Genomic DNA, 12,921 nt, shown 5'->3' with positions numbered 1-12,921 from the left:
CCAGTGTGCTTGTTCTTCTGGTTTTATAGCATTACTTCTACTTCGCTACATTCTGTTGTGAACTATTTTACCTTGCAGTGGTATTGATTAAACTTAACTATCCCTCCTGCTAATGAAAAGATAAGAACAGCTTAGCTGGGTCTGCTGACTATTGCAAGTTTTTATGCCACAATAGAGACTTGCCTTAGCGAATCTTGACAAGCCAGTAGAAAAAAGAAATTTGAATAAATGCATTATTATATGGCTTCCCAGTTTAGGAAAAACTTGTTGTTATGGGTTTGATCTCAGCAGACAATGGAGAAGGACAATAAATAGAAGTAGGACCATACCCATAATACCTATGGTCGAGGCTTTTCCTTGCTCTTTTCCAATTTGTTTTGAGAACTCTTCAGCCCTACTCTTAGTCAAATAGGGGGGATGCAATTGGGTTGTGCTCAAAGAACTGGAGAGAAACTTCTCTTCTTTGCCCAAGATAGAGATTTTAACAAGTTCCTGTGTTTATCTGGTAAATCTTGAGTGAACATGATCATCTGAGGGTTAATAAAAATGTCACCAAGCCCAGGAAACATAAGGCTGTATTGGAGCAGTGCTGGGATTTGTCTCTGAGAAAGTACCTGCAAAGGGAGCTTGATTATGTCTGCTTGATTATGGTCAAATGGCATCCTGGTTTCTACTTGTGTCAATGTCATCAGAAGAAGTATTGGTTTTAAGTGTATCTTAAATCTTGCAAGTCTGACTTCCAGCAATAGCTCCAGGGACTGTAGGTAGTCTTGTCCTTTCTCATTTGCTAAAGTGCAGAATTAGGATGCTGAGGAGTGGGGGAATGAAATCGTTTGACTGAAAATGATGCCCTGCCTCTATTGGTACAAACTTCTGTGAGGTGGGGTCTAAGATGATGTGTAAATTCCAAGTTAAGTGTCTTCAACTTTTGAATTTGGGCATACTTGAAAAGGTATTTTCTAAATGACATCTTTCAAGATGGTAAGAACACTTGTACCATGTACCCTCGTGGTCCTCTCCTTCCTTGCCTCCTATTTTCCCATCCAAGCCTTTTCAGAGAAAATTTTCTGTAGTTTAAGGAATCTAGCACTGGCAATCTGGGGCATTCTGTGCCCTGTCTTTGGCTGGAGAGGAGATGTGGATTCTAAAGGAAGCATTTATATAAGTTGGAGAGCTGGCCATCTCTCCTCCAAAACGTTCACTTGTCCAGGTGTGAAAGGGCATCTCTGTGCTACTCAGTCCAGCACTGTCTTCCCCTTGGGTCTGGGTCTCCTTCACAACTCCAGCCCTCAAACACTGGTGGATCTTAAAGTACCCATATGTACTGGGAAACTGAGCTCATGAGCTCAGACTGAAGGTGGAGTAATGCAGTGAGATAATTGCCCAGTGACAATAATGGAAATTAATATTTAAGTGCATCCCTGTGAGATCAGTCACTCTGTGAGGAAATAACACAATGCCAAAAGTAATCTGAGTGTGCTTACAGCATGGAAAATGACAGCAGAACTGATGTTTGACATAACATTTAGTATTTGTGGACAGTAGAAGAAGTCAAGGAGTGGTTTTCAGGCGTAGCATTATACAGCTTGTGTGTGGCAATGGGACTTTTAGGAAGTTCATCTGCAGACCATAGCAGAAATTAATGAAGTTTCCTTGGTCTCTACTCAATGAACTCTTATGATCCATTGTAGCTACCTCAAATATTTCCTTTGGAAGGGCTGTCGTAGTGTGTTTACTTGTGTGCTCTCAGCCTGCCCATTTTAGGGCTACTTCTCATTTTAACATTGCTGCCTTAGGAAAAAGTTACTGACTTGGCAAGAACTGTCTCTTATTTTATGCAGACCCTGTAGGCTATAGAAAGACAGTGCATGTAGTTTTGCATATGTGTTGAGTTTAACAGAAGAAAAATCTAGTCTGTACCTTCGTTCACTTTCAGTGCTTTTCCTTTTATCTTCTGTAATAGCTTATGTGTTGAAAGTGCATTTTTAATTAAATTGTTTGCATCTTGTATATCCACAATACATTCACTTTGAGGGCATTTTTATTACAGTAGGAGGGTGGTGATATGTAATAAGTCTCAAGAATAATTAAAACCTGTGCTAACTTGTGTATGTTTTCAGTAGCTATTGAAGTTTGTGGTGAGTCTCCGCTGGGTCCAAAATCAGATTTTAATCAAGTAGGAAGGAAGGGGTGGCGAGGGGAGGAAGAGTTGGTTGTAGGTACCTCTCTAAGTTCTTATCAGTTAAAAATAATCCACACCTGTTATGTTTGTTTAAAAATAAAACCGAACATACTGTTTGGCTTTTTGTTTGTTTATCACCTCCAGTTTTAGGTATTTAGCTCAAGATATTTTTTGTGTTCAACTCTTACTGAGGGAGAAGCACAGAAAGTGGCATAGTCTGATGAACTCACTCTTGGAAATACCTTCCTCTCTTCTGTAGCCTCTAGACAAAAGTCTGACAACCTTGGTTTAAACTGAAGTGGAAAAAAGCTGAATAACCTGAGAATAGTTAACTGCAGTGTGATGTTACAAAGATTTGAAGAACTGGGCGTTTGTAGGACAAATTATGATAAACTCCTGTTCTCTTGTACTTTGAGGAGGTAGAAATACAGGTCAGAATTTGCAAGATCTGTGATTGTGATCTGAAACTCTGACTTTCTCTGCTAAATAGTCATTAGGTTATTTTGAACAATGGATTTTCTATAGTCTAGTTCTGAGGAGGCTGGATCTTCCAATTTCCTTCTACAAAAGGTGAAGAGGGGTAATAATTCTTGAGCACCTGAAAATCTGAACAGATGTTAAGAAACTGACCTAGTGAATCTGTGGAAATGCCAATAACTACACTTGCTTTCCCTAAAACATTGTAAATGAATGCTTTGCAATTATCACAGCATGCTAGGTTAAAGATGAGCCTGATTCAAGAACAATTATTAGAGGCATGTTTTGTGAAATACTTTGGAAAAGTCTTATTTTTCTTGTTGATAGCTTGTCTTTGCCAGGGAATTAACAGGTGAATTAACACCAATCGTACTACCTTTGCCAAGGATTCTATATTCCTGCTGTATCTATATTCTATATTCCTGCTCATACCCAGGTCAAGCTGAGGCATGTAACAGTGTTTTGAAATGGATTGTAGTTCTGGAGGTGCCCCTAATGTTAAACTACATTCAAGAACTGCACTGGAGGTTAAATGATAGTTCAATCTAGAGGAGTTTGGTCTCTGGACGAGATCAATTTGGGTTAAACTGGTAAATCAAGTGAAAGCTTTATCTAATTAAAAGCTTCTATTTAAACATCAGAGCACCTGCATTACTTCTTAGGTGAAGCAAGTTCTTAATATTTCATAAAATTGTTGCTAACAAATATACTAGACAAGCATTCACAAGAAAACTTATTTTTGAAGCATGAGCAACGGAGGAAAATCTGAGGGACAAGCACATTTCTTTTTCAGGCTACCAGAATTTTCCAGTTTTCCAAGAATGACTGTAAAATGTTTTCTTGCAGGTTGTGTCAAATGCTGCTGGACAGGGCGTTGCCATCACTGGGAACAATACTTTCAACAACTGGAATTGGCCTAATGCTGTGATCTTTGCTGCTACTGTCATCACTACAATCGGTAAGTATTTACCATGTCAACTTTCCTAACTGGAGTTTCCTGTATGCTCTAGTGTGTTTGTACTCTTCCATTTGTGTGTCATGCTAGCCAGGGAATAAATTCCTAATTGCCAGAGTTGCCTACAGTATGAATTCACCCACAGGTTCCCAGAAGGGAAAAAAAAGATGATTTTGGCACTCTCTCTATGGACATACAGAAGAGAGATGTGTGCCTTTTCAATAAGTAACTTATTCCAGGTGCTGGTGGGGATGATTGATGTCATTCCAGTTCCATTAAGTCAGACACTTAAATATCTAAACCATTAAATCCTCAAACAAAAGTATTACAAAATATTCCATTAAGTTAATACATAAAGTATTGAGGTTTTTGTATAGTTGTCCTGTTACTAACATGCATCCTCTTAAGCTACTGATTTACCAGTGGTTTTGGCTTGCAGAACAATCTAGAAGTTTTATCTATGTCTTAAAGAATGCAAAGTAGAACAAGTGTTATCTTCTAAAATTTGCTACTGATTTGTGCTTGTAGAACCCTCTGCATTGAAAGACTTCTTCCTCAGATTTTCAGAGCTCAATGTCATCTGCCTTCTGCTTTTACAGAAAAATCTTTGCTATATGGTGGTGTTACACCCTTGCTACACCTGTTAGAAAAAAAACTGGGAATGCAAAATAACTGGAGAAGGCTGGAGGCATACAGAAATGCCTTACTGTTAAACTATATGCACTACTGTGTTTCTCCTTACTACTTGAAGCGACAATATCCAGCTTGTTACAACATATAACAACTGAAGAGGTTGAAGTCAGAAACAGAAGTAAATGTCTGACAGAAGTTCAGGAAATAGGCTGCTGATTTTAGAGCCTTAGTTCGTAATGCCCTGTTGGTTTCTGTGACCAGCAAAGAACTAAATTCTGTTGAAATACCTGGCCTTGTCACAATTCACCTTGAACTTAAACTCACAAACTGTTACCCTAGAGAGGCACTAGGCCATGAGCTAAATGTGCATGGTGGATGTTCCATGTGGAAGCTAGCTTCAGGATGAATTTTGAGCTTTTATTCTATAAAACTGATTCAGTCAGGTTTTAAACAGTACTGAATAAGGTTGGAGAATCATATTAGGTTGAGCTTTATTTCATATTTATCTCATCTTGCCAAGAAAAAGATGCACAAAATCTAGGAAGCACTTAAAATGCAGCAGTCCTCTCAGCAGGCATTAATGGAATACAAGAGGAGAATTGGAAGTTATTCAGATTCAGAAGCTCAGCTGCTCAAGTAGACTAAAGCTTTTATAGATGGTGAATTAAGGAGCCTCTGATACAGCAGAAGCCCATGCAATGTTGTTTGGTGCATAGGTAGAGTTGTCTTGAACTCTCTGCAGCAAGAACAGACCGTGCACATACTTATCCCTTTGTTTTTAGGTTACGGAAATGTTTCTCCAAAGACACCCTCTGGGCGTCTCTTCTGCATATTTTATGGGCTCTTTGGAGTTCCTCTCTGCTTGACATGGATCAGTGCTCTGGGGAAGTTCTTTGGAGGACGTGCCAAGAGGCTGGGCCAGTTTCTGACAAAAAGAGGAGTAAGCCTGGTAAGCCCCACTCTTGTTTACCATTGTGCTGTGTATTTTTGATGTGTGAATTAAGCTTTTACTTTTTAACTTACCTGCTAATATTGGCAAATGAACACTTGCACAAATATGAATTTTCTTAGATGGTGGTGCACAGAAATAACTAAAAGGGGGATTGTGTCTGATAAGTTAGTTCTGCAGGAAGTTTTAGTAAAATAAGATCTTGCAGAAACCTTTCATACTAACTACAGATCTTGTATCTCCTGTGGAGACCTATGCATCTCCTTACATTAAAAACTGTAAGACAAATGTAGGTGAGGCTCCACTTCACAGACATTCCGTGCAAGCTCTGCTGGCACAGAAATAAGCTGTCCTGCTTTGTTCCTACCTGCTTCTCTGCTAGCATGAGTACTTCCTGCTGTGTGGTGAACCAACTGGAAAAAAATGTTTTGTTCTGAGTTACTGGCTTGTGGGTTTTTTGTTTGTGGCTTTTTGTTGGTGGTTTGCTTGTTTGGTTTTGTATGTTTTGATGGAAAGTACAGAAAATGATGGCAGAGTGCATGTGTTAGTGCAGCTTTGTGCAGAGGTTATGAGTGCCAAAGTATGGGAGGCAGAAATAGCAGAAGAGATGCATTTTAAACATTTTTTGTCTTCTATATTCAAATGAATAAAAGGAAAATCAGAGGTACTGACTGCTTTTTAGACTAGAGTGCTCTGTCTGTTTCCCACTCCTGTTTCTAGAATATGATGAACTCTGTAGACTTTTCAAGTGTATGAAAGAAAATCAGGAGGAAATAATCCTGTTTGATCAAGTAGTTGTAAGAATAGTGAGTTCTGCATAACGAAAAAATAAACCAAACACCAAAACAGTTGTGTGCTTACTTCAGATGGTAGCTTTTAGTTATGTCTGAAACTTTTAGCACAAAACCCTGAGAAGTCTGATACTGCCAGATGATGCTTGGTGCCGTGGATGAGAAAAGAAAATTTGGAGATCTTTCCCTGACTTTTCTCTTTTTTTCTTTACAGAGGAAAGCACAAATTACGTGCACAGCTATTTTCATTGTTTGGGGCGTCCTGGTCCATCTGGTTATTCCTCCCTTTGTATTTATGGTGACTGAAGGATGGGATTACATTGAAGGCCTCTATTTCTCATTCATCACTATCACCACCATAGGATTTGGAGATTTTGTTGCTGGTCAGTATCTGTGTTTTCTGTAACATTTCACTAGATGCTTAGTGTGGCAATTCTGTTTCTGAACTCTTAACTCAAAAAGGTGATTTCTAAGCTTTTCAGAAACATTTTTCTGAATACAAGGTTCAGTTAAAGTTGGGCACTAATCCAATGGTCTAGCACTAGCTCTTCAATCTGAGTTTAGATACCTAGGGCCTTTATTGGACTAAGTCTGGAGCCAAATTCTTGACTTCATATCTCTTTCGGGTACCCCTGGTCCTTATTTCAGACAAGGAGTTATCCTACCCACCACAACAGCTCAGGACCTGTGAAAGGGATCCAGTATATTAGCAGGGTGCAAAAGTACTGCTAGGGTGCAATGCCCTCTCTGCAGCTCCCTGAAACAAGGCAACAGGAAATGCTGGGTATATTGGAGTCTTCTTCCTAAACCCTGTCCCTCTAAAATCCACTGCTTTGTTAAGGGCTTTGAAGATGGTTCTTAAAAGTGAAATTCTGAATCCTTTCATCAAGGAAGGTACCTATATCCATACCTCAATGGCAGGTAAAAAGCTTGTAATTTTCAAAGAGGAAAAAAGTTCACTTTTATATCTTCTAAGGAGAAGATGAATATGCTTCCATTTTATATTGTAAGCCAGTGGTCAGAATGCATGCAGCCAAGAAGGGGAAAACCTGGGATCAAAATCTTCTGTCCAAAGGGTTGCAGATCCCTACTTAGCACCTCTCAGAGCAGTGTTCGAACAACAAAGCTATGTTAGTGTGAAAGGGAATTGTTCTCAGGGTCATAACTTCAAATGTTCATCAACTGCCTCTTTCAGTAATGTTCATGTTTTTAATTCTTTGTAGGTGTAAATCCAGATGCAAACTATCATGCTCTTTACAGATATTTTGTTGAGTTATGGATCTACCTGGGACTAGCTTGGCTTTCACTCTTCGTTAATTGGAAAGTCAGTATGTTTGTGGAAGTTCACAAAGCAATCAAGAAACGGAGGAAAAAAAGAAAAGAGTCATTTGACAATCATCCTCGGTCTAAAAAACCCCTTCAAATGGGTACATCAAAGGATGTCAACATCTTCAGCTTTCTTTCAAAGAAGGAGGAGACCTACAATGATCTTATTAAGCAAATTGGGAAGAAGGCCTTGAAGACAAACAACGACATAATTATTAAAGTAGAAAATGCCAAACAAAATATACAGAATGCCAGTATAGATGCCCAGGTGACTTACACAAAGACTGAGTCATTTGAATACAATGAGGTTTCTCTGGAAATTCAAAATGGTCATGTACTGAGACCCCTGCATGACAAACATCTTGGAGACAGCCCTCTGGAAGGAACCATGTTTGTAAACCAGCTAGACAGGATTAGTGAAGAAGAAGGTGAAGTGTGGGACTCCAGAGACTATCGGCCCTTAATATTTGAGAATGCCAATATAACATTTGTAAATGAAGATGATGAGGAAGAGGAAGACATCTCGGATGATGAGGAAACATCAAAATCCTCCATGGATGATAATCTCGCAGAGGAATCTGAAACTGCAAAAAAACTGGTAAAATTCCCATCTTCAGATGAATCTACATTTACCAATAATGAGCTAGAACTTTCTGTGCCTTATGAACAACTGATGAATGAATATAATACAGTAAGCAACGTGAAGGCTGCAACGTGACGCATTTCTGACAATGGTTTCCTGAAAGTGGTCAGTGAATATTGAACAAAGTAACAGAGCAAGGAGAAAAGCAGATTTTTGCAGTTTCTCCTGTCTCTTTGAAAACAAAAGCAAGTCCCAAGCTAATGAATGCCAGTGTTCTTTTCCCATCCTAACTTGGTTTCTAAGCCCATCAGCTTTGCTTACCTGAAAAACTTGTAAAATAACAGTTGAATTTGGAGTCCTGCTTCTTCTTGGGATTTTATGGTTCTTGAACAAAATAGAGAAGACTAGTTAATACACTGGACCTGCTCTGGGTTTATGCATTTCATTGAGGAACAAGTTTGGGAGTATAACTCTACTGTTGCAAAGAGACTGTTTTGGGCATCAAATGTGTTCGGTTACTTCTTTAGCCTTTCACCTCTGAAACCTGGATTTGAATCCTGCTTTTTATCACAGATGAAAGCAAGGCATTTGCTTGCTCTTTTTTTTTTTCTTTTTTCTCCAAAGTTGCCCATTTTTAGATTGTTACCACAAAAAAATGGTGCAACCACTAGTCATTCTTAATGGGAAACTTTAGAAGGAATACTGGGACACACAAATCTGAGCTGAGGTGTGCTGACAGACTCTGAGGAGTAAGCATCTGTCTAGACTATGTCAGTGCTTGTCAAATGATAGTGAATTGTAATTTTATAAATGAAATATTAAAATTAAATTTCAAAGGAACAGCTTGAGAAGGAGCTCTCTACCAAGGAAGAATCATCTGAGATGAAGCTCACCAGTTGCACTGCTAAACTGCACATCAGCCCCAGAACTGTTATAAAGTGACTGGAAGACCTATGTGTGAGCACAAGCAGGATACAGTGAAGTTTTTTTAATGTTGAAAGTGTCCTTCCACTGTCCGTTTCCTAGAGGAAATACTTGAATGAACCATATATGTTATGTACAGGTGAAGTTTTATTGACACTGTTCTTCTGAGGAAAAAACCTCCTTGGGACACACAGATACTCTCCAGATGCCCTGATGTGTGTCAGAAGGGACCTGTAGCACTGCTGCTGTGCAGTGTGTCCGTCAGTATTGTTATTTGATGTTCCTCCCTGCCTTGGTACTTCAGACTAGACTTGAATGAGAGATGAATTTTCAAACAGTTGATCACACTTTTCTTATTTGTTTTAAAGTATGACCTCTGTGCATGTACAATGGTTATTCTATCCCACTTTGAAGAAGGCTGGGCACCGTCAAATCTTGGGCAAACTGACATGTGATCAAGTGACTTAAGGCCATAAGGCACTTTTAAAAAGGAACTTTGGCTCTAAGCTCCTGAAAGTATTATCTTTTGGCTTGGGTATTGGATTCTCATTGAGAAGGAAGTATGTCTCTTCGTAACATTTATGTCCAAATTGTTTTGGCTGCAAGGAAAAATATACCATGTTTTTCTTTTTCTTTCTTTTTCCATATCTATGTGTTAACCGTGACAACTCTTTCAAATGAGGCTCTTGATTACATGTTGGCAAAAGGTACTGACTTCAGCTGTATCCAATATACTTGGAACAGAAAATAGCCAAGACCTTTGAACCTTAACATATCAAGTTCTGTTTAGTTTTACAGTATTTAAGTAATTCCAGTATGTCTGAAAGTTTCCAAACTTCAGTGAACAGTTAAAAGTTGTCTCATACTAATTTTCAGTGTAGTGCTGGCAGACTCACTAGCCCTGTAAGAAGAGCTTATGGAATCTTGCAGTACTAATCTTGAATTACTAGATATTTCTAATAACCGAAAATTGCCTGCAGCTCCAGTTGCTGGCCTGCTCCACAGAAGGAGGAGGACATATGGGAAACTGGCTCTCTGAATGGATAGCCTGTTCATAGGAAGTTCTGAAGTCCTCCACTGTGAAACAAGGGACTGTCTACTCATTTCTTTTCGGAGTTTTCCATGTGTGACTTTTTTTCAAATAGAAAGTGAACACAAGGCTAGGATCAACTCTGTACTGGCAGAAATGTGGAATCAACATAATTGGATTTGGTAGTAATCTCTGTTTTATATCTCTGAAGAGATTCTAGTTAGAAATAAAATTTTATGTTACTGCTATTTGGAGCAGGGGTAGGTTGATGAAACTGACTTGTATCTGATAGGAAAGGGGGAGAGGCCCTATAGAGAAGATTTTGATTTACTTCTAATTGACACCCCCATCCCCATAATTTTAAAATTCAAATCCTTCAGGTGTTTCTATGTATCTGAAGGTCTGTGGTTGACACATACCTTGTAACTGTAAGAAATGGTAGGCTAGACTACATGCATGATACACTGGATGCTTGTGTAGCAAGCCTAACTTTTTCTTTTTTTTGTTTTTGTTTGTTTGTTTTGTTAGCTTAAAAGAAAATAAGAAAGCCCTCCACATAGCTTTTGTTGTCCTCCAACTTGTCTTCCAGTATTGATACAAAGATCAAAGTTCTAGTGACAATTAGAAAGCTACAGGACAATAAGGAGAGAAAGGCTTGCTGAAAGTGCCTGAAATGGAAAAGCATGGACCAGTATTCATTTAAAAAAAAAAAAACCAACAGAAATTTCTCTAATACAGAAATAATACAACCCAGACACTTGGCTTGGATGCTTTGATTGGGAGGGGATGTTGCACACTGGAACCCAGACTCTCCATTCTCTGTAGTGAAGTGCACTTACACACCAGCGCTGAGAATGTTTGGGATCTGTTTCATATTATCAAGTTAGATATGGCTCTCTGGCCTTTCCCAGTGTAGTCAGCATAGATTATAAGTCTGCATAATAAGTATCATGGGATTTAAAATAATAGCTTAAATTTATTAAAACAAAGTACAATATTCCTGCTTTTTTGGGAAACATGATCACACCTCACAAAACTGTCCTCAAGACATCCCACCATGTGCCTTAATGTAATCCTAAGACTGGGAAAAAATTCCTCTTTACACAGGGGCCAACACAATTGGACTTGTTAAGCCCTACTTGTTTTTTTGTGTTCTGGAGGGGTTTAGCTGGTGCATAGCTTTCATACTGGCGCTCTCCAAAAAGTTGGACCATTTCCCAGGGTTTTTGAAATTATGGTGCCATCTCAGAAGCGCTGAAGTGCTAAACAAGACAGCTTTTCCCTGCCTGTCTTCCATGTCTTGAGAAAAATAGCTGCCTGGGGGATTAAATTAATGTCTTTCTGCCCTCAGATTTACACATAGTGAGTTAGAGGAGTGTCCAGTCTGAATTCTCAACTATTCAGCCTCAAAAGTGCCTCTGAGTGAATTCCCCAGTGCTACCTAGTGAGGTCTTGTAGTTATTTCAGTTATCTGGTAGATCTGGAAACACTTTATTTGGATGCCATGTAAGATTTCATTTGGCTAACCAATAATGTTAACAGCTTTTTTAATGCTGTGGGGAGTTAGTTTTGTAGGTGAGACAGGTCTCATCTTGCACAGAGAGGAAAGGGGATTTAAAAAAAAAAAAACAATAAAAAAAAGCTTAAAAACACATACAGGAAAGGCTTATGAAATAGGAGTGAAAACTCTTCTTTCAAGCTATTGCCTATAACTAGGTTGTGTTTCCAGACACATTGTGTGAAGTATGGGCCCACTTCCACAAAAAAACCTTTTAAATTTTGCTAAGATGAGACACCACTTTAAGAATTTAAAAAAACCAGCAAGCTTCTGAAATGTGGCAAGAGAAGTCTATTCTTATGAAAGCCCTTTTTAGTGCTATAGACTATGTGATCCTATCCTTCATGATCACATTGTGACACTTCTTGGTTTTGTCTTGTGCTATTAAAGCCTACTTTTACCTGAAGGGCATAATTTTCAGATCCAGATCTCACAGCAGACAGTCTAACACATCTGATAACACTGGTATGAAATTACTAAGTAAATACAAAAAATGTGTTGTTTCTGGACTAAAAAATGGAGTTGTTTCTGAGCTAATTATTTTGAATCTGTTGCTGGCAATGGATTTCACAAAACATGCAGAATTAAAACCATAGATTGATTAACAGATCGATGGTGACACAGTTGTATGTGTTGAGATTTATTTCTTTTTCTCTGGTTGATCTGGGAGAGTATGTGTAGAGATAGACAAGCATCACTGATGAGGACAGCAAAAAGCAATATGCAAGTCTGTTGACCTAAACAGAACAACAACAAGGACTCTGTTGTAGACTTGTAATTTTTGTGCCTCGTGAGTTTCATTCCATTTATGATGGATTTACCTTATAAAAAATTTGCTTGTCTTTCATACGGCTTTTGAAGTCTGTACAGTTCCAAGTCTTATCACTCCATAATATGCCTGTCTGTCTGTTCTTTGTTGCTGATTGTCACTGAAATCACACTGTATGTAAATATTTGCTAAGTCTTTGTAAAATGTAATTTATTTTAATATTTTGCAATAAAAATTTTACAGTTTATCTTCTCTGTCATGAGGAGAATGGCAATCGAGAAAGGAGATTTCTTTTTACAACTCCCTACAGCTGTAGTGAACCTCATAGTGAGACTGGTCCTGGTCCAAAGAGCTCAGAGGTAAGAAGCCAATAAAGCAAGTTGCTTTATGCACACAGATGCCTATACTTGTATGGAGTATTGATGACTTCAGTTCAATGGCATCTGATCTTCAATTACTTACAGCATAGCAAAGTATTACCTAATGAGGATTTTGGACAGCTGTTGAAAGATAAACAAAAATGTAGTGTAGAGGCTGTGATTGATTTTTTTTGTTTGTTTTTTTTCCAGGGGCTTTTTTTTATAAGACAGGAAGTATTAAAATTGATCATTACTACAATTAAATAAAGCAGGCATTTGTATCTGCTCTCTGAATCTTAAGACAGAGCTATTAAAAGATCTGAGTAGCTGTTACTGAGTTTCCACAACATTTTGAGCAGCAGACATCACCATTTTGTATTCTAGA

At 38.4% G+C, this 12,921-nt stretch overlaps 1 protein-coding gene across 1 annotated transcript in view; it reads left to right on the top strand.

Annotated features, from left to right (window-relative positions):
• The window catches only part of KCNK5 (potassium two pore domain channel subfamily K member 5), a 35,649-nt gene extending 23,225 nt beyond the window's left edge, over positions 1-12,424 (top strand). The window contains exons 2-5 of the mRNA XM_071739372.1: positions 3,506-3,617; positions 5,030-5,196; positions 6,202-6,370; positions 7,211-12,424. Coding sequence (XP_071595473.1) covers positions 3,506-3,617; positions 5,030-5,196; positions 6,202-6,370; positions 7,211-8,031 — 1,269 coding nt within the window. The 3' untranslated portion in view covers positions 8,032-12,424. The remainder of the gene's footprint in view (positions 1-3,505; positions 3,618-5,029; positions 5,197-6,201; positions 6,371-7,210) is intronic.
• The last annotated feature ends 497 nt before the right edge of the window (positions 12,425-12,921 follow it).

This window comes from Heliangelus exortis, chromosome 3 (assembly GCF_036169615.1).
Source record: "Heliangelus exortis chromosome 3, bHelExo1.hap1, whole genome shotgun sequence".
Taxonomy (NCBI): domain Eukaryota; kingdom Metazoa; phylum Chordata; class Aves; order Apodiformes; family Trochilidae; genus Heliangelus; species Heliangelus exortis.
The sequence above is the reverse complement of the archived record's forward strand: the minus strand, read 5'-3'. Positions and strand labels throughout refer to the sequence as shown.